Below are 22,819 nucleotides of genomic sequence, written 5' to 3'. Positions count from 1 at the left end.
TTTCACTATTTCTGTCTTTATCCTACACTACTTTGGCATTTCCCACCTCTAGATTTCCTATGTTTGGCAAAAGCATGCCACTGTAGATCATTATTCTCTGTTTGTGTGTGTGTGTCTCTCTCTCTCATCTCCTAAGCTATGATGATAAATCTGAGCCGACACAGTCATCTTATCTGTACAAGGATGGAGAGAGAGAAAAATAGAAGTTAACCAAATTGCTGCTGATGACAATGATGATAGTGGTGATGATTGCAATAATGATGAAAGTGATGTGTAGTATTAGTAGTGATGATGATGATGATGATGATGATGAATGATGATGGTGGTGGTGGCAGTGGTGATAATAATGGTCATGATGATGGTGCTACTTGAGCAAGTCATGGACTGGCTCTTAAGGCATTCCTTCTTTTCAGTTGCACTGATATGTTACTTTGTTATCCAATCTCTCTCTCACACACACAGCTCTCTCTCGTTATGTGTAATAACAGTTGATTGATCCATACAATTGTTGACATGTCTATCCAGTAGTGCAGTATTGTGATTGATAATCACATACAGTTCAGATCAATAACAGAAATATGCATGAAATCACCAGTAAGCCTACAGAAAAACCAGTTTATTATTAGATATTATTTAAGGAATTGCATTGAAGAGTAGAACTGGTGGGGCAGCAGCCAAACTGCTGTTGGCTGTTTATATTCAGGTGTGGAGGCGCAATGGCCCAGTGGTTAGGGCAGCGAACTCGCGGTCATAGGATCGCGGTTTCGATTCCCAGACCGGGCGTTGTGAGTGTTTATTGAGCGAAAACACCTAAAAGCTCCACGAGGCTCCGGCAGGGGATGGTGGTGATCCCTGCTGTACTCTTTCACCACAACTTTCTCTCACTCTTACTTCCTGTTTCTGTTGTACCTGTACTTCAAGGGGCCGGCCTTGTCACTCTCTGTGTCACGCTGAATATCCCCGAGAACTACGTTAAGGGTGCACGTGTCTGTGGAGTGCTCAGCCACTTACACGTTAATTTCACGAGCAGGCTGTTCCGTTGATTCAGATCAACCGGAACCCTCATCGTCGTAACCGACAGAGTGCTTCCATATATTATATTCAGGTCATTTTATATTCTGAGTTCAAATCCCATGAAGGTTAACTACACCTTTCATCCATCAAGGAGAAGTCAATAAAATAAAGTAACAGTCAAGTACTAGTGTTGATTTAGGAAACCGTAGGATTGCACCAAAATGTATAACCCTGCAGTTTATTAGATAAAAAAAAAATAAAAGCGGCCTTTTTAAAGCCTAGCCAGGCTCATGGGCCCGGTTTCCCGGTTTCAATGGCGTATGTGTTCCCAGCTGGACGGGATGCCAGTCCATCACAGCGTTACTCATTTTCCAGCTGAGTGGACTGGAGCAATGTGAAATGAAGTGTTTTGCTCAAGAACACAATGTGTTGCCCGGTCCAGGAATCGAAACCACAATCTTACGATCATGATGCTGACACCCTAACCACTAAGCCACGCGCCTCCACAGTTTATTAGATACCATAATATTAATCAAGTTGTTTCTCATAAGGAGAGAGTGCTGTGAGGAATTTCTCTTTTCTTCTCTTTTACATGTTTGAGCCACTGGACTGAAACCATGTTGAGGCATGTTTAGTGTTTAAACTGTCCAAATCCGGCCCAATATATTCTACATGTTTTATATTCAAACTGGCGATGCCCAGCCTCTCACACCTAACCTACAATGCCATTCTAAAAATAAGTAATCACATCATTGAAACCTCAAAGCTGTAAGATGATCCAGGATTAATTCAAAACAATTTGAGTGAAAAAGTATTACATTTAACAGAGTAATCTGAACACTAAAGGGTTAAGGGGTTTAGTCCAGTGATTCTCAGCCGAGGCTGTATAAGTTTCTTGGGGATCCATGTAACAAAATATCAAATTAGGGATCTACAATAGAATTTGAAGGGCCCCTGAAAAAATTTGCTTTAGATGTATGTATTGGTATGTATCGCAAGAAACAGCTAGGTTCCTTTCTCTAACATTTTACATAATTAATGTGTGGAAAACAAATAGGAATTTTGAAAGAAGTATATATAAATCTAGTTTTTAAACATCGAATGCCTATGAGGGTCCACCAGAGCAAAATAATAATCAAAGGGGTCCATAGATAAAAAAAAATGGTTGAGAGCCCCTGGTTTAGTCAATTAAATCAACTCCAGTACTTATTCTATCAGCCATTTTTGTTTTGTTTTGTTTGTTTGTTTTTTGCTGAATTGCTAAGTTACAGTGATGTAAACAAATGTAAACACAGCAACACAAACATGAAGATGCACACACACACACATACATACACCTATCATCATTATCATCATTTAACATCCGTTTTCCATGCTGTCATGGTTTGACAGAGGCTGGAAAGCTAGAGAGCTGCACCAGGCTCCAATTGTCTGTTTCGGCATTGTTTCTAAGGATGGATGCTTTTCTAATACCAACCACTTTACAGGGTGTACTGGATGCTTTCTATGTAGCACCAGCACAGTTTCTATCTATCAAATTCACTCGCAAGGCATTGGTCAACCTGGGGCTAGAATAGAAGACACTTGTCCAAGGTGCTGTACAGTGGGACTGAACCCAAAACCAAATGGTTGTGAAGTGAACTTCTTAACTACACAGCCATGTTGAATTAAGTTAAAATTATGTACATTGTGTTTCAAACTTTTTAGAATTGTCCAACTCTATGTCAAAGAAAGAAGAATTACATGGACAGTGGGGGAGAGAGAAAACATTTCACAAAGACTTTTTTAGCAGGAGTGGGGTGTTATTTGTCAGTTTGAGAATTGCTGAGTTATGTGATAGAAAGAGCATAGTAAATGCTTTAAAGATGATGATGATGATATCCTACTATCTTATGTATGTATGTATGAGCCAGAAATGAAGACCCCTATATGATAGGTAAACTTGTTGGAAAAAGCAGCCAATTCTTCTGCTGTCATATGTATGAGCCAACAATAGAGATCTTGGTTGACCTAGTATAATTAGCAACCAAATCTTCTTCAAATCACACTCTACTGTCTCATGTATGTATGAAATAGTGAAGGAGACCTCAACAAGGTAGTTAGACCTGTTAGAAATAGCAATCAAATCTCACTCAAATCATATGTGTGAGTCAATAAAGGTAACTGCCACATGAAAGATCTGATAAAAATAATAGCCAGGCCCCCTCCTTCAAATGACACTCTATTGACTTGAGAAATGAAAAGCTACACTGGATAATGTAGTTCTAGATGTCCCTAAGAGATGGTTATGGCTGGATTGGCTTATAAGTCTGCTTGATCAAGGCTGACTGGTGCTAAACAACAACTAATACATAGCAGTGAAGTATTGGGATGGATTTAACCCTTTAGCATTCAGATTACTCTGTCAAATGTTATGCTTATTTATTGACATTGTTTTGAATTAAACATGCATCTCCTGGCTTTTGAATTAATCATGCATTATCTCCTGGCTTTGAGATTTCAATGATGTGATTGCTTATTTTTAGAATGACATCATAAGGTAGATGTGTGATACCGGATCTAGGAAGTTTTAACATAGAACAGGTAGAATATACGAGTTGGATATGGATGGTTTAAATGCTAAGGTGCTAACTATAATCATTCCCAAATGTGTGTCTGTGGGACTGTTATTAGAAACCATTGTTATTAGTAGAAACCATTTAATTAGGTATATGGAGAGTGAAGCCACATTGTTATTTATACAACAATAAATAGTTTGCTTTACATTAACTTCTTGTCTTCCTCCACCTCCTCACCAGATATTGTCAGAATAACTAATGTTATATATTAAATAGCCATGAAGAAGATTAACGAGGGGAGGGGGAGATTAACGAGTGCTATCAAAAAAATTGTGAATGGCTTATTACTACTACTCCTCCCCATCCTACAACTACTGCTGCTGTTGTTGTTGCTGTGTAATTATTGTCATAAATAACAACTTGCCTTTGGAGTAACTATTAAGTAGTTTGAGATTGAATAAACAGAACATGGTACTTAGAAACTGTCCAAGATTGCCTAAAACATTTGTTGAAAGATTTCCTTGTAAGCTTCATTGTTGAAGCTGTATCAGCTGCTCAGGTGTTTATATACTAAATACACGTTATTGTTTATCACCAGGTCTACCCTGATCTAATAGTGTTCATTGTCAATATCACATCAGTTGATAGTGGGCCCCATTTTTCTTTACTGTTTCATTAAAGAAGGAAGGGTAGGATTCATGACCCTCAATTGTTTTTGCAAGGCCTCCAAAGCTTGTTGGGAGGAAAGGAAGTTATCTTCAAACAGGTGATCAGTCCCAAATGCTTGGAACAGATTGAATTCTGCTAAAGACACTCGAGGACAAAGAGGTGAGTACTGAACTGGGGGCCAGGATAAGTATACCTATTTCTTTACTACCCACAAGGGGCTAAACACAGAGAGGGCAATTGAGGACAGACACACAATCCGTGTGTCTGTTCTTGATTATATTGACCCCAGTGCATAACTGGTACTTATTTAATCGACCCCAAAAGGATGAAAGGCAAAGTTGACCTCAGACGAAATACCGCAAAGCATTTTGCCTGGCGTGCTAATGTTTCTGCCAGCTCACCGCCTTCATAAGCCAGGATAAGTATACCATTCAAGAACTCTGAATGTAAAGAACTGGAAGAAATACAACAAGGTGTCTTTTACAATGCTCTAACCATTCTGCTAACCCATCACTCTATATCAGTTCTTAATTTATCAAATTTGAAAGGACAAAAGGTAAAGTTTGCTTCAACAGGATTGGAACTCAGTTACAGAGTACAGAGAACTGGAACCACTACTACCCTTTTTTCTAAAAGGTGAGTAATCATGTAGCTCCTGTACAGCAAGAAACCTATTCTGCTCTGGTTCCTTCTCTCATACTGTCACCCATATTTTACCCTTGTCTCTTAGCACAAAGTTAACCCTCAGGGTTCATAGTCTTGGAAGCTGCATGGTGAGCTCACTAGTGCTGGTGGCATGCAAAAAAGCACCCAGTACATAGAAACCATACCAAAGCAGATACTGGAACAATGATGCAGTTCTTGGGTCCATTGAATCCTGTTCAGTTGTCTAACACAAGCTAGCATGGAACATAGGTATTAAATGATGATGATAATTCTGTCCGATGCTCTAAAGACTGCTGTTTTCCACCTTAACATTAGATAAAATTGTTTCATATACACCATGCCCGAGAAAGAAAGATGAGATGGTCATGGAATATCACTGAACAAAGTAACAAAGTTGATGTTAGGCTGTACAACAACACACCTAAGAACAGTTGGAAGTTATTCTACATCCTTATCATTGAGTTCATACAGAGACACAATGCCACGAATGTATCTGACTGACTGACACAATCACACACACACACACACACACTGATTTCAAATTCTGGCACAGGGCCAGCAATTTAGGAGTAGGGAGTAAGTTTAAATTCTTCAGTGGAATTTAAACTTAGAATGTAAAGACGGACAAAATGCCGCTAAGCATTTTGCCTGGCATGCTACCAATTCTACCAGCTTCATGCCTTACAATCAGCTATATTGATACCAGGGTATACACAGCTGATTGATACACTGTCACAGAGGTACATATAGCTGATTGCGTCAATCCTCAGTACATCCACTGGTATTTTTCTTTTCTAAGAAAAACAGATGTTTTAAGGGAAGATAGCCTTGTGAGCCCTATCATGATTCCCTTTTATGGTCAGATGCTCTTCTTGATACCAAACCTTATATTTTTCTCATACAAAGTGCAGGTGCACCTGTTCTAAAACCAGGATACCCAAAGTCAGTCCCAACAATGCCAGTCAGTTTATTTGAATTAAATACACTGAAGGGAAGGGAAACCCTAAATACTGAACCCTTCTGAGACCAGAGACTGTCCTTGGTTCTATGATTTAAAGGCATCTAAATTAAAACCTTTCATTAAAACTTCACTTTAATTTATGTCCTAAACATTAGTTTTAGTTATTTTACAAAATTCTTCATTTGTTTTAAAAGTAATTCTAACAAAAGCATTGTATTTCAATACCATTTTTGGTAATAAAAGGTGATAAAAGCTGATAAAATATGGTAATAAAGGGTTAACATAGACGTAGGCGTAGGAGTGGCTGTGTGGTAAGTAGCTTGCTTACCAACCACATGGTTCCGGGTTCAGTCCCACTGCATGGCACCTTGGGCAAGTGTCTTCTACTATAGCTTCGGGCTGACCAAAGCCTTGTGAGTGGATTTGGTAGACGAAAGCTGAAAGAAGCCCTTCGTATATATGTATATACATATATGTATATATGTATGTGTGTTTATATGTTTGTGTGTCTGTGTTTGTCCCCGCAACATCGCTTGACAACCAATGCCGGTGTGTTTATGTCCCCATAACATAGCAGTTCGGCAAAAGGGACTGATAGAATAAGTACTAGGCTTACAAAGAATAAGTCCTGGGGTCGATTTGCTCGACTAAAGGCGGTGCTCCAGCATGGCCGCAGTCAAATGACTGAAACAAGTAAAAGAGTAAAGAGAGAGTAAGAGTATAGAATAAACAAGTTTTACATTTAGTTTGTTTTCTTCAAATGGAATGAAATAATCTGAAAGTTATTAAAAGATAATATCAGTGGGATCAAAAGGTATTCAAGTTATTTATGACCATCGTATTTTATTTTGAAGTAGTGCTGTATCCAATGTATTTTTCTCCCATTTTTATAGATAGATAGATAGATAGACAGATAGATAGATAGATAGATAGAGAGAGAGAGAGAGAGAGAGAGAGAGAGAGAGAGAGAGCGTCCCTCCAGTGCCATTCTTGATGTTTAGCCCTGTAAGTATTTAAACTGGCCATATCTGGCCAAAATATTCAACTTGCTCTATGTTCAAACTGGCCAAACACTGGGTTAACCAAAGCCTTGTGAATGAACTTGGTAAATGGAAACTGAAAGAAGCCCATCATCTAGCATGTACTTGTCTTCCACCACCACCACTTGACAACTGCTGTTGGTTTATTTACATCCTTGTATTTAGCAGCTCTGCATAAAAGACCAACAGGATAAGTACTAAGCTTTAAAAACAAAATTCTTGGATTGTTTCGTTTGACTGAAACTTTTCAAGGCAGTGCCCCCAGCATGATAGAGAGAGAGAGAGAGATAGAGAGAGAGAGAGAGAGAGAGAGAGAGAGAGAGAGAGAGAGCGTCCCTCCAGTGCCATTCTTGATGTTTAGCCCTGTAAGTATTTAAACTGGCCATTTCTGGCCAAAATATTCAACTTGCTCTATGTTCAAACTGGCCAGATCTCGCCTTTCCTACCAACACTAAAATGTCATTTTAAACATAAACAATCACATCATCAAAATCTCAAGGCTACAATATAATTCTAAACAATGTGAATAAATAAATATTACATTTGATTGAGTAAGCTGAACACTAAAAGGTTAATTCTAGGCCAATCCAGACCTATGATTAATGCCAATCTAGTGTGACAACTCCAACTTTTTGCTCTGTACAGGGAACCCAGAATCATGTTATCCAATGTGCCCTTTTTTAAAAATGCAAAATATGATCTGAAGGTAATTTGGCTACTATTTCTTGCAGGCTGAGAGACCACATGGAGGTCCCCTCCAGTATTATTGATAATGTTGTGGGTGGTGATGGCAGCAGTGGCTACATTGACATTGTTGTTTAGCCCAATGTCAACTCTGATCCAGCAAACCTATTATCACAGACTTTCTAGCCATGACCATCTAGGAGTGTCTAGGACCACATTATCTAATATTCTTTCTTTCTTTTCTTTTACTTGTTTCAGTCATTTTGACTGCGGCCATGCTGGAGCACCGCCTTTAATCGAGCAACTCGACCCCGGGACTTATTCTTTGTAAGCCCAGTACTTATTCTATCGGTCTCTTTTGCCGAACCGCTAAGTGACGGGGACATAAACACACCAGCAATGCTAGGGGGACAAACACAGACACACATACACATATATATATATACATATATACGACAGGCTTCTTTCAGTTTCCGTCTACCAAATCCACTCACAAGGCACTGGTCGGCCCGGGGCTATAGAAGAAGACACTTGCCCAAGATGCCACGCAGTGGGACTGAACCCGGAACCATGTGGTTGGTTAGCAAGCTACTTACCACACAGCCACTCCTGCGCCTATGTTCTCTCTTTAATAAGAAAATATAGTAAAATTTGAGAGAATTTTAGGCAGCTGTCTCAATCAGGTCTAGAAACCACAAACCAACTCCATGGTTACCTCAGATGTTGTTGTTGTTATGGTTGTCATTGACAGCGATGGTGGTGGCGACAGCAATAAATATTACTAATGCAGGTGTATATTTTGTGCTTGCAGTTGCTCAGCTGATGAAAATATTTATTGATTATATATACTGTTCAATTAGTTACACAAGCAGGTAACCAATCATCTCCCATCAAACAAAACAAAAACAAAAAAAAAAACTTTTTTAATTTAAAAAAAAAATTTTTTAATCAATCACAATTTCTCTCATCTCTGCATTGTTCTTTTTTAAATTTTTTTTTTTTATTAATATCATAGCATCCAAGAAGGAAGTGGGGGGGGAGGGAAGTATCTGTTGAGAGCTTAAGTTTTCTTTATTGTTTTACCTAAGTATGGAGATTAAAAAAATACATATAAGGCAGTTGTGTTTGTTAATGAGTAGTCGTTAAAGTCACCTGGACAAATATCAACTTGATAGTTTTCATAAGCTTTTGTCTTTTTAAAAGCAGTTTAAGCTTTCAAGTCTGTCTCCAGACTTGTTACCACAACAGATATATCTAAATCAATATTAGAGGAATGGAATAAGGGATAATTGAAAAGGTTGAATTATTGTTGTTGCTTAGTCCCAGCTCAGACTTGATCACAAAAGGCTTATGATCAAAGGTAGAGGTGGGGTAACTTGTGGCGTTAAGGCTACGTGTGCCTCTCTGAAGATTTAAGTTTGGCCTTCTCAAAGAAGTACAATGTTTGGGAAGAAAAAAAATCATTCAACTAGAATATTTTTTTTGTTCATTTAATTTCATTTACTCTTTACTCTTTTAGTTGTTTCAGTCATTTGACTGCGGCCATGCTGGAGCACCGCCTTTAATCGAGTAACTCGACCCCGGGACTTATTCTTTTGTAAGCCCAGTACTTATTCTATCGGTCTCTTTTGCCGAACCGCTAAGTAACGGGGACATAAACACACCAGCATCGGTTGTCAAGCAATGCTAGGGGGACAAACAGACACACAAACACACACATGCATATATATACATATATACAACGGGCTTCTTTCAGTTTCCGTCTACCAAATCCACTCACAAGGCTTTGGTCGGCCCGAGGCTATAGCAGAAGACACTTGCCCAAGGTGCCACGCAGTGGGACTGAACCCGGAACCATGTGGTTGGTAAACAAGTTACTTACCACACAGCCACTCCTGCTTATCTTTTAAAATAAATTGTAAATTTTAGAAGTACTAATTATATTTCTTTATCTATAATTGTAATTATTTGTTTTAAGTCATTATAATTGTGTTTAAAAACAGAAATCTGAAGAAAGAAAGAGTAACAATGAGAATGCTTATGCCAAAACTCTTGGGCAGTGTAAAGATTTTTAAACAAATGCAGTCGTCATATGACAGGTAACTTCAATGTGTCCTTTCAACACAAAATGACATTTCCTATCCCTAATGAAAGGTGTTTCAACCTTAACCATCCTGTCTTTTATTCAGACATAGTGTATCTAAGACAACACTATCAAATGTGTCCTTGAAAGGGTATGGCCTGGTCAGCCTGTAATGACATGCATAAGATCTGGTCATCAAATTTAAGTAGAGACTTCAAACTTGAAATATTCAAAGCCACAGTCGAACCAATTCTACTATATGGCTCAGAAACCTGGACGTTATCAAAGAAGCTTGAGAGGCGGTTGGATGGAACCTACACTCGCCTCCTTATGAGAGCTCAAAATCTCTCGTGGAAGCGTCATCCAACCAAAGTACAAATATATGGGAAACTACCACCTGTGTCATCTCTTGTGAAAGGTAGGAGAGTCCAGTTTGCTGGACATTGTTGTAGAGCTGAAAAAGAAGTAATTTCTAATCTTCTCCTCTGGAAGCCATCTACTCGCAATACCAGAGGGCGTACACTCTCCTACCCTGATGTAATCTCCAGGGATACAGGCATCCAGCAACAGGATCTCCGTAATGCCATGATGGACCGTGAAGTCTGGCGTAGCATGGTAAATTCCATTGTCTCGACCACAGTTGAACAATGATGATGATGATGTGTCCTTGTTCGAAGATAGAAGGGTATGATTTTTGAGGTAATTCTATCAAGTGCGAGAGATTATGCAATTTATGTCCAGTTTATGTCACTTTTCACAAAGCAGATTTATCATCAAAAACCATCCACTTGTGACCAATCATTCTCTTTTTCAAATAAAGAGTATCTTAGAATGAGTCCTGCCATTTTAAGAGGCAATATGCTTTTGAGAGAAATTTGGTTACTATTTCTAGCAAGTTGATAGAGACTCCTCTATTTACTCATCAAGTTGACCACTAGTACTACTGAGAAGTGGACCATCATCTCCTAGATTGTTGAAATTCCATTGAGTGTGGCAACTGTACACTTGACTCATTATATTTCAGTGGAAAGTTACATATAAAAGGCTGATATTCTATCCTGTGCAGCAAGATATTTATCTATCTCTCGCCTGCTTACATGAAGTCTCTGATTTGACCTAAGTACCCCAAGTCTTCTTTAGCCTACCAACTACTCCCAGAAAGACTTTCCAACATTAATTCATCCTTACATTGTAATGTGATCTTGCAAATATACATAAATATATACACACACACACACACACACATATATATATATATATATACACACACACATATATATATATACTAGCAGCTAAGCCCGATTTAACCCGGTCGTTTTGGATGATGTGGCTGTAAAACCTGCTCTGTGTAAGCATTCGAATTGTTTGGGTATGCTTACATTAAAAAATAATTTTAGAATGACATTTTCTGTCAAAACGCTAAAAATAACTGACCAACAAAAAAATAGACCAACCAAAATTCAACCAAATCAAAAAGTAAATCCAAATACTAAGCAAACAAAGATGAACCATCCCACTTCCATTGTGCACGCACACGCACACACAAGTATTCACATACCCCCCCCCCCTTACATACACACACATATATTCACACAGAGTTGAAAAGCTGATTTATTTTTGCAGCGTACAATTTTCATCATCCTACTACCAAGTATGACATCACCCCTTCCTTTCTCATTCATAAACACAAGAGTATTATTATAGTAGATTATCTCGGTAGCCATGGGAGCTATGCAAAACTACAAAGCCCAGCAACACCACTAGATCATCTGCGTCATTTTTCGCACAATTCCACCCAGCCGTTTGACCGTGAATCCCAAGAAAAGAAAGAATCGCCCATGTCGAATTTATATGTTTGGATATACACGATCGAGGAAGAGTGTCGCTGACCATTAAGAAATTGTACACTCGGGTAACTTTATATTTGACACTTGTGACTTTGGGGTGACTAATGAACCCAGTTCTTGACAAAGATAAACATACACATCCATAGATATTGCAGACCAAGGTTCCCCCATTCACTGCATTGGTAGTGTATTTTTGGGCAGATACTGCATGAAAAATGCATGTTTTTTTGAAAATAATTGCTCCTTCCTTTACTTGTTTCCTCCATCAGTGACGACGACAAGCATTGCTTTCTTAACTGACCTCCTATATTTCACATGCTTTCAATGAAGGCTTTACGCAATCCTTAAACTGTAGTTTTGGTTTCCTATGTAATGAGGACTGTGGTAGGTGATGGACACAAAGTGGGTGCTAAAAGAAGAGGCAAATGGGTTGGATAGACATGAGTGGAGGTATAAGAGCAACCGGACCTGAAGAGCAGTGGAAAAAGCTGTGAGAGGAGACAGCATGTTTGTAGGCTAGAGGTTGGAATGTGCTAATGAGTGACTCTATGTTAATTAGATAGGTAACTTTTATTGGAAGAGGCCTAAGATGATCACATGTTTAACAGCAACACTGTCCAAAATTTAATTTTATTGAAGATCTCATTTGAGCTTTATACAGAGCTAGTAAGTGTTAGGAACTGAAGCATTTTCTGGTTCTGAAATGGAAGGCTAGTCTCTGAGATGCAGGCTGTTATACTGAGATTACCAGGAGAGATCTTTAGAAATATCATCATCATCATCATCATCGTTTAACATCCGTTCTCCATGCTAGCATGGGTTGGATGGTTCGACTGGGGATCTGGGAAGCCAGAAGGCTGCACCAGGCTCCAGTCTTATCTGGCAATGTTTCTACAGCTGGATGCCCTTCCTAATGCCAACCACTCCGTGAGTGTAGTGGGTGCTTTTTACGTGCCACCGGCACGGAAGCCAGTCGAGGCGGCGCTGGCATCGGCCACGATTCGGATAGTGCTTTTTACGTACCACCAGTCTAGGGGTCCTGGCATCTGCCGGGTGCCAGTCATAGGATTGGTTCAATTTCGATTCCGATTTCACTTGCCCCAACAGGTCTTCGCAAGCAAAGGGGGTTGGCATGGGTGCCTGTTGTCGGATGAGGTTCGATATCGACTTCGCTTGCCTCAACAGGTCTTTGTGTGTCCAAGGGAGGAAAGGCATGCATAAGTGGGCTGGGCTCACTTGTCCTGCCTGGTCTTCTAATATTTGTAGTAATCTAAAGGTTTTTAGACACATGTTGTTTATATATTGGTGGTGAGGGAATACAAAGGCATTTCCTTGATGTGTGCAGGGACTGTCTTTGTACTGTTGGAAAAGACTCCATTGGAGAATGTTTTGGAAGTCTTTGTTCATGGAGGCAGGTTTGGTGTGAAGTGTATAGGTTGCATGTAGATAGGGCTTATGTGGAGAAGGCTTAGAAATAGTGATAAGTGGTATCATAAGTATAGGAGTAGACTTGATGTACAAGAAAAGGGGGACAAAGCTGAACTTTGGACACACCAAAACTTATAGAGTGTGGATCTAAGAGAGATCCATCACTACATGCTGACAGGAAATTATCGATCCAGGAGATGAGAGACAGATGGAAACCGTAGGCAAGTAGTTTAGCTACAAGGATAGCCTGCAAACATAATTTCAAAGACATTGTTTACATCAAATCTGCTCTATGATATTCCCCACCCTGGGGAATGACATAAAACAGTCTCAAGTTGATCTGGCTTTACAAACATGAGTGGATGTGACATGAGAAGAGTCAATATGTGTATAGTTACCCCCTTCGGTCAGACACTGACCATGGGTTTGCACCTAGAGAGTTACCCTCTGAGGCACAAGTCTGGCCAAGGTTGTTTTTTTATGGAAGACCAGCAGTCGCCCATGCATACCGGCCTCCCCTCTCCACGTCACCGATGTTGTCCAAGGGAAAGGCAAGGGCCGATACAGCTTGGCACCTGTGACGTCGCAACTCATTTCTACAGCTGAGTGAACTGGAGCAACGTGAAATAAAGTGTCTTGCTCAAGAACACAACACGCAGCCCGGTCCGGGATTCGAGCTCACAACCTCACGATCGTGAGCTCGACGCTCTAACCACTGAGCCACGCGCCTTCACAGTCAATATGTGTAGAGGTAACACAACATGAGAGGCAATGACATGGATGAATGCAACATGAGTGGAGGTGATATGCAGTCTGCCATTTGAGAGAAGGAAAAAAAAATCCATTGCAGTAAAACTAAAACAAATTTAAAAAGAAACAAGTTGTTAGTATCAGATCAACTTTGATTGGGTAGACTTGTATTGTATTGGCATCCTTTCTGTCTCGGGAGACAATGGAGTTGCGCATGAAGTAGTCTAGTCCGGCTTTTATATTTCATGTCCTGATACATTTCCTGCTGTGGCTGTGTAGTCCTATCCTGGACAAACACTCCCTCTGGCAGGTACCGCAAATGTAGCGAAGACTGTTCCTGGCTGGTTGTAGTGCCATAGTCTCTTGTTTACATCTCTTCCTTTCTTTCCATTTCTCCTCTCTCTCTCTCTGTCACTCCTTTGTATTCCCTCTTTTACGGTACGTCGCCATTCTCCACGGTTGCCGGCAACTGCCTCCCAACCGCTAATATTGATGTTGCAGGCCTTCATATCCCTTTTGCAAACATCCTTGTAACGTAAGATCGGTCTACCCACAGACCTAGTACCCCTAGCAAGCTCCGTAGAGTATGTCCTTGGGTAGACTTACAATCAAGGATATTCTATCCATGACCATCTCATGGACTGGATGTCTATGGGATGGTCATCGGAAGTCTTGGACTACATTATGTAATATGTCCTTCCTTGTTCAAGATGTTAGGGTGTAATGTGAGGGTATTTTTTGGTGATAGAAGCTTGTTTGTTGGCTCATGTAGAGGCTCCTTTGTTGGCCCATGTAGAGGTTCCTTTGTTGATGCATGGTTAAGTAAAGGTGAATGAGTGATTATCAATCACCTAGATGGTCTCTTTTGTGAAATATGTTTGCGTATGTGTGTGCATGTACACACTTGTGTAGTAGTAGTAGTAGTAGTAGCAGCAGCAGCACTGTGTTAGCTAGATGAGTACTAATCCAGTACAGGTTATAGTTAAATTCTATCAAAGCTCACCAACTGCTGGGGCTCCAAAGAGGATCCTAGACATCTGGTGCAGTTTTGGCACAATACTAAATACGTGAAGATTTTCTATATGTGTGATAAGAAAGTTGCATCAAAGAATTGGAAGACAGATTCTTGAAGCCAAGCCAACCAGTAGAAAAACTAAGGGTAGATCAAGGAAGAGATGTCTGGATAGTATCCATAGTCTCAGTTGGTCACACCTGGGGATTCAGCCACAAAGCATAATTACAGCTGCCTCTGATAGAACTCTATAGAGGAAGTACCTGAGGACTCTACCCCCATGACCTTGTCAGGAATAGTGGACAGAGATGGATGCATGGAATTGCGTATAGCTATGACATAGTGATTGTATCTTGGTTGTGTTGAAGAAGCCTAAATTGTCATGTCTTCATGCTTCTGTTTATGTCAGCAGCGCAAATCTGGTGTGAGACAGCTTTCTCTCTTTTCTTTTTTTACCCTTTTACTTGTTTCAGTCATTTGGCTGTGGCCATGCTGGAGCATCGCCTTTAGTCAAGCAAATCGACCCCAGGTCTTATTCTTTGTAAGCCTAGTACTTAGTCCATCGGTCTCTTTTGCCGAACCGCTAAGTTACGGGGACGTAAACACACCGGCATCGGTTGTCAAGCGATGTTGGGGGGACAAACACAGACATACAAACACACACATATATATACATATGTACGATGGGCTTCTTTCAGTTTCCGTCTGCCAAATCCATTCACAAGGCTTTGGTTGGCCCGAGGCTATAGTAGAAGACACTTGCCCAAGGTGTCATGCAGTGGGACTGAACCCGGAACTATGTGGTTGGTAAGCAAGCTACTTACCACACAGCTACTTCTTGTGTATGAATGATAACAGCGTGTAGGATATTTAAAAAAGAATGTTTTTTTTTTCATTTTTATACTAGCTTATTGCCAGGTGATGAGATGTTCTATCATACTTTAGCCACTCAGCACTTGGCATAAGCTACCTTTCCTTCACTAATATCTCTACAAACACTTAATCATAGGAGATTTTCCCTTCTCCATTCTTTTTCTGTCTTGCAACTTACTTGGCTACCTCACTAGAGCTGGTGGCATAAAAAAAAAGAATCCAATAGACACTGTAAAGTGGTTGACATTAAGAAGGGCACTGAGCCAAAGAGAACACGATAAAGTTAACACTGGAGTTTGGCTCAGCACTAAAGCTTACTGGATCATGCATGGAAAGCATGCTAAATGAAGCTGATGATGATGATTAGTAAGAAAAGAAAGTTAGCACTCATGCCCTCTTATATTTTTTTTGCACCTCCAAGTCTGATGAGAAGTTATCTTCATTGTCTTCAAACCAGAGACCTGATCTGAATGCTTACAACAGAATAAACTCTGCTAAAAACATTTGAGGACCAGACAATGGATTAAATCTACTGCTTAAGAACTTTAAGCATAAAGTACAAGAATAAATACCATAAGGCATCTTGTCCAACATTCTGTATCAGTTCTACTTATCAGCCATACTGGATTGGTATTATATTTAGTAACCATGAATAAAATGAATTACCCTTACTCGAAAAACATAAGATCTGGTGATGGGAAGAGCATCTAGTTGGAAAATTCTGTCTTAAATAAATTGCTGCTAAAACCCATGCTAGCATGGAAAAACAGAAGTTAAAATTAAAGAATGAAGAGATGAAAGGCAAAGTTGACCTTGGTAGAATGAACTCAGAGATTAGAGAGCTTGAATAAATACTGCCAAGCAATTTGTTCTACTTTCTAAGAACTACCAACATACCTATATGCATATGCACGAGGAGACCCCCTTTGGTCATGAACGATCATGTGATTGCACCTAGAAAGTTACCCTCCAAGGCACAAGTTTGGGCAAGGTTGTTTATGGAAGACCAGCAGTCACCCATGCACACCAGCCTCCTCTCTCCACACCACTGATATTTTTCGATGGAACGGCAAAGGCCGATACAGCTTGGCACCAGTGATGTCGCAACTCATTTCTACAGCTGAGCTAACTGGAGCAATGAACATGAAATAAAGTTGTCTTTCTCAAGAACACAACACGCAGCCCAGTCCGGGAATCAAACTCACAACCTCACGATCGTAATGTATACACACCAATATACACATAACTGGGCTCCCCTCACCTAATTTCGTCCTCAAGACACCTCCACCACTTGAACTTCAAGCTCTTTCATGATACCTATTTCTTTACTACCCACAAGGGGCTAAACGCAGAGAGGACAAACAGACGGATTAAGTCGATTATATCGACCCCAGTGCGTAACTGGTACTTATTTAATCGACCCTGAAAGGATGAAAGGCAAATTCGACCTCGGCGGAATTTGAACTCAGAACGTAGCGGCAGGCGAAATACCGCAAAGCATTTCGCCCGGTGTGCTACCGTTTCTGCCAGCTCACCGCCTTTCATGATACCATTAATCTTTCTCACTGCTTTTACTTGATGTCCATCCTTGATCCTTAATACTGTACTCTCCACTCACATTTTACACCGAGCACCCCCACCAACCACCAAATTATCTCTCCTTCATCACCAAGTCTCTCATGCCTATCTCCCCTTACATTCTTACCACCTACCCAGCTACATGTAATCTCTCTCTCTCACTCCTTCCCCAGTCTTCACCTCCATGTGTCATCGGACACCCTCACTCCTTATCCACCATTCACTATAACCAAACCTAAACACTTGTTCTTCACTCATTCCCTATCTCTCACTCTAAGGAGGCGCAATGGCCCAGTGGTTAGGGTAGCGGACTCACGGTTTCGATTCCCAGACCGGGCGTTGTGAGTGTTTATTGAGCGAAAACACCTAAAAGCTCCACGAGGCTCCGGCAGGGTATGGTGGTGATCCCTGCTGTACTCTTTCACCACAACTTTCTCTCACTCTTACTTCCTGTTTCTGTTGTACCTGTATTTCAAGGGGCCGGCCATGTCACTCTGTGTCACGCTGAATATCCCTGAGAACTACGTTAAGAGTGCACGTGTCTGTGGAGTGCTCAGCCACTTACACGTTAATTTCACGAGCAGGCTGTTCCGTTGATTCGGATCAACTGGAACCCTCATCGTCGTAACCGACGGAGTGCTTCCATCCATCCATCTCTCACTCTACTCACCCACACTCCCATTTCTTCTGTATTGAGTCACTTCTCTTCACCTTGTAACCTGAGGGTCCATTGAGATACCTCATTACCAGTATTTTTATTTCTTCCCAGCTCCACTTACCCCCACCCTCATTTCTAAAATGTGAGTAACTATGTAACTCTTCTACAGCAAGATACCTGTTCTGTTTTGCACACCTCTCTCTCTCTTGTACTTTAGCCCTTCATTTTCTCGCATAAAGCTGCCTCGCTCAGTGTCTATTGCCTTGTAAGTTACATGGTGACATCATTAGTGCTGGTGGCATGAAAAAAGGACCTGGTTTATACTGTAAAGTGGTTGGCATTAGGAAGGGCATCCAACCATAGAAATCATGTTAGAGTTGACACTCAAGCCCTGCAATCCTGTGACTTACTGGATCCTGTCAACAACCCAGTATTTTTTGAAAGTAGGAAAAAAAAAGGATAAGATTTTGGAAATATTTAATCATTACCATCATTTTCTTTAAAGTCTGTTTCCATATTGGCATGGGTTGAATGGTTTGACAGTATCTGGAGGGCTGTAGTGTCAACTTTGGCATAAATAGTTAGATCCTCTTCCTAATGCCAACCACTATAATGTGTGTACTAGGTTGCATGAGGATGCTTAGGTGAGGAAGGTTATCAAAGTGGTGTGATCTTGTTGGGCATAAATGAGAGATCAATATTATCAGCAATGTTAAGGTAGTGAAATAACAAAAATGGTTGATGAAAGCAGTGTTATTGTTCCTGTCTTTCTCGAGAAAACAAACAGTGCATCTATCATGAGAAAGGACATGTTTGCAGTACATTCCTTGCAATAATAGTAATTAATTCCTCTCTAGTATTTCCTTTAACCTAAATATAGTGTGTATAAAACAGAATATTTTCAAATTTTCAAATCAAATACTTGATCAGAGAGCTCTTACCTCTGCTGGTGACAAAAGGCCTCTCGCTCAGAGTAAAAGGCAGACTGTATGACGCATGTGTGCGAACAGCCATGCTACATGGCAGTGAAACATGGGCCGTGACTGCTGAGGATATGCGTAAGCTTGCAAGAAATGAAGCAGTATGCTCCGTTGGATGTGTAATGTCAGTGTTCATACCAGACAGAGTGTAAGTGCCTTGAGAGAAAAGTTGGACCTAAGAAGCATCAGATGTGGTGTGCAAGAGAGGCGTCTACGCTGGTATGGACACGTAGTAAGAATGGATGAAGATAGTTGTGTGAAAAGTCTCACCAAGGAAATGACCAGAGACCGAGACCTTTGGAAGTATGCTGTGCGTGAGAAGACCTGGCTGGACAAGTGAGGCCATAACCCATGGCCCCTACCTGGAACGTAGTCAGTGCACCTATGCATACCTTCCTTCTTGGGACACATAACTCTACTTGTGAAGACCTCTTGAGGCAAGTGAAAATGGACAAAATCAAAAGCAAACTCGATGAACACTAATGGAATTTGTAGTTTTGTGGTACCAGTGCTGGTGGCACATATGAAAACCATCCGAACGTGGCCGTAGCCAGTACCGCATTGACTGGCCTCTGTGCCGGTGGCACGTAAAAAACACCATCAGAGCGTGGCCGTTCGCCAGCCTCGTCTGGCACATAAAATCACCCACTACACTCTCGGAGTGGTTGGCGTTAGGAAGGGCATCCAGCTGTAGAAACACTGCCAGATCTGACTGGCCTGGTGCAGCCTTCGGGCTTCCCAGACCCCAGTTGAAACGTCCAACCCATGCTAGCATGGAAAGCGGACATTAAACGATAATGATGATGATAATGATCCAATAAATTTTGGTTTTTGTGCATGAATAATATCCCCCAAAATTGAATGTAATTTATATGTATTACTAGAGTCAGTAAACGATGGTCACAATTGGAACGTTTCTGTCTTCACTAGTTTGAAAAAAAAGCGATCCTTCGGTATAGGTACCGTAAGTGGCTTTGTTTACATTTCTGGAGATAACAGAAACATTTTTCTCCCACCCCTAACCCCCATATATATATAAAAAAAACAGTTTCTTGAAATGTATCCGGTACTTCCGGTACCTATACCGAAGTTACGCCTTCAAAATGAATCGGACTTTCTGGTATTAGACTTGAAAATTTTGTCTGGACCGTAAAAATCCAAGATATTTTAAAGTCATTTCAAGAGAGATGCGAAAACAATCGTAACTGATTATCGATGAGAAACGGACAGGAAGTGAAATGGCGTTATTTCTCTTTTCATCAGGTGTTAAGAGCGGCTTAAAGGAAACGAAATGTCTTTGACCGGGAATCGAAACTACACCTCGTATTCAGTCAGATGATTTTGCCGCCTCCATAGGTACCTTGTTGTATAGTATATTCTAATGATAATTTAAAGTATTTTAGAAATAGCTGCTGAGGTACGCCGTCCCAAAGTACTATACCTAGCAATGGACGACACTGAGAAGGCAATTTGGTGTCATGCATGTCAAAGCATGATAAGACAACACAGTCACGTGAACAATGCAATAATCCAGCACCACAAATTTTACAGAAAGAGCGGGAAGTGATGGCAGTGTGCCTGTCGACTCACGTTCTGTACAATGACTATGTTACATTGATTGTTTACGTGAAATTTTCTGAGTTCACTGTTATCACTTCCGGTCAATTAACTATTTTTTAAAACACCAATCTGCTTCTTAACCGCGAAAATAGCTCCAAGATTTTCCTCTCTTTAATAAAACGAAAATGAATGTTATTTAATTGGATTTTCTTATAATTTATGAATAAGAAATGTTTTTATTGTTTTGGGTTCCCTCATACATGAAATATAAAACTTAAGTCATGCAAACAAAACTAAAAAACTAAAATATTAGAAACACCAGGTTCAATAGAAGGAAATCGAAGATAGTGTAAAAAGCTTACTAAAATATAAAATAGCGTGTCAAATAGGAAGTATACCAGGGTACTAGTACCGTATACCAGTTTACATAATTTATTTCCACAGTGGAAGTTTGTGGATTTGTGAGAATATATTTCTCACAAATATATTTATAGTCATTAAAAATATCTAATAATTAATCTTTCTTTCCCCAATATCTAGTCTCTGTTAATTTTAAATGTGAAATTTCATGTTATTATTAAAAAATAATGCAATATAGTTATTTCATTTTAAATTCGGATATTATTCACATATTTAGCAACATTTCGCCCGTCTTTCCATTCTGAGTTCGAACCCCGCCGTGGTCGGCTTTGCCTTTATTCTTTCGATGTCGATAAAATAAGTATTAGTTGAAAAGTGGTGTCAATGTAATCGACTTACAGCCCCGCACCACAAAAAAAAATTCAGTCCTTGTACGTATTAGTAGAAAGGATTTTACTCACATATTTAGTTTGCATTGCAACCGCCATGTTGGAGAGACGCGGCGAGCTGCCGAACCACATGTGGAAGCTGTTTGCCATTTGAATGACTTGAAAATGAACCGTCGTGTCCGTTATTTTGTCTGAAAACCGATGTATTTTGATAAAACAATTTTCTGAAGGATCCACATTCATACCAGGCATTTTTCTAATACTTCAAAACGAAGAAACACACACTCATTAAACGTGGTTACGTTTTAAACTATGGTGGCTCAGAAGTGCAGAAATTTTGGATTTGAAAAGTGTATATTGAGTCGGTCCAGATAGAAAATATATTACGTTGTATAATAAATATTTTTAATACTTTATTGTTATTGAAGGAAATAAACAAAATATTAACACAGACTATTCATATAAATTGTATCGTAGGTTGATAACTATTTTCTAAACAAAAAGGACTTCTTTTTGTCTAGAGTCAAGACCAATTTTGCGAATAACATTTAGTGAACAGCACATTGTACACACACACACACACATAATCATTTAGTTTATTCATCTTGGAGGGTGAGAATAATTTTTCTTATCCCGCCGCTTTTTATTTAGATCAAGGTCAGATTTACTCGAGCAGACCTAAGATTAAAGTTTTCCCGCTGTGACCAACGTCTTTTTCCCTGTGCAGGAAACCCAATACCATATTCTCTAGCGTGTTCTTTCTTTGCGTTTGATTAGAGGGGTGATTTGGCTGCTTTTTCTAGCAGGTCGAGGAACCATGTGTCCCTCGCTGGTTCGAACTTTAAAAAAATTATAATCGTGTAAATTAGTTGTATTAACTGTCATATTACGAAGGGTTATTTTGCTATTATTCATAAACTAATGAAGAGTAAAATTGGTTTTGAGTTGGCCTACAAGTAACTTTGATAGTCGTCACCATGGCTTTGAGCCAGGAGTGTTTTTTATTTATTTATTACTGCAAATGTTTCCAAGAATTATTGAGAGGGAGGAAGGGGTGCACTGCGAACTGTTGTCATGGACACTGTAATAGTTCCCCACTTCTATATCCATCATGACGTTGCTGTTAAGAATCAACCAATGCGGAGTGAGCATCATAGCCCGTTGTCTAGGCAACGTGCGTAGCAATGTAGCTGGAACGCGGCTTCTGAAGCGGGCGTTGCTAACATACACACACATACATACACATACATGCATACACACACACACATATATTTGAATAAAGTGTGTGTGTGTATATATATATCGAGGCGGAGTGATAAACACACATACATTTAAATTTACGCATACATTTACATATATCGCTCTTATACGTCTAAATACGTAAATATATAATAGGAGCAGTATAACGCGATTTATTTAGTCGTGCTACGCGCAGTGAACGCTTGAAGGTCTTTTGTCTCGTTTGGGGATTTCATTGTTATACATCAAACTTAACCTGTTCCGTTAAAAATTTATTAAAATCGTAGAAATATGAGGGAGATTGTACACGTACAAGCTGGACAGTGTGGAAATCAAATTGGTGCTAAGGTAAATATTCTTTTTTATTCTCAAGAACGTTGGAAAAAAGGGAAAAAAAACGCAAAAAAAATCCCCGCTCGACATTAATTTAACGGTAAAAAATCCAACAAGTTGTGTGTCTGAGACGAGCA

General features: G+C 39.9%; 2 protein-coding genes across 4 annotated transcripts in view; one reads left to right on the top strand and one right to left on the bottom strand.

The window, feature by feature from the left end:
* LOC115211884 (proteasome assembly chaperone 4) overlaps nt 1-21,477 on the bottom strand; it is a 112,505-nt gene extending 91,028 nt beyond the window's left edge. For 2 of the 3 annotated variants that reach the window (XM_029780626.2, XM_029780625.2), the window contains exon 1: nt 21,183-21,477. In XM_029780626.2, coding sequence (XP_029636486.1) covers nt 21,183-21,362 — 180 coding nt within the window. In that variant the 5' untranslated portion in view covers nt 21,363-21,477. The remainder of the gene's footprint in view (nt 1-21,182) is intronic. The other variant, XM_029780624.2, reaches the window with a different exon arrangement.
* Nucleotides 21,478-22,448: 971 nt separating this feature from the next.
* LOC115211757 (tubulin beta-4B chain) overlaps nt 22,449-22,819 on the top strand; it is a 20,594-nt gene continuing 20,223 nt past the window's right edge. The window contains exon 1 of the mRNA XM_029780409.2: nt 22,449-22,697. Coding sequence (XP_029636269.1) covers nt 22,641-22,697 — 57 coding nt within the window. The 5' untranslated portion in view covers nt 22,449-22,640. The remainder of the gene's footprint in view (nt 22,698-22,819) is intronic.

The sequence above is a fragment of the Octopus sinensis genome, linkage group LG5, assembly GCF_006345805.1.
Source record: "Octopus sinensis linkage group LG5, ASM634580v1, whole genome shotgun sequence".
Taxonomy (NCBI): domain Eukaryota; kingdom Metazoa; phylum Mollusca; class Cephalopoda; order Octopoda; family Octopodidae; genus Octopus; species Octopus sinensis.
The sequence above is the reverse complement of the archived record's forward strand: the minus strand, read 5'-3'. Positions and strand labels throughout refer to the sequence as shown.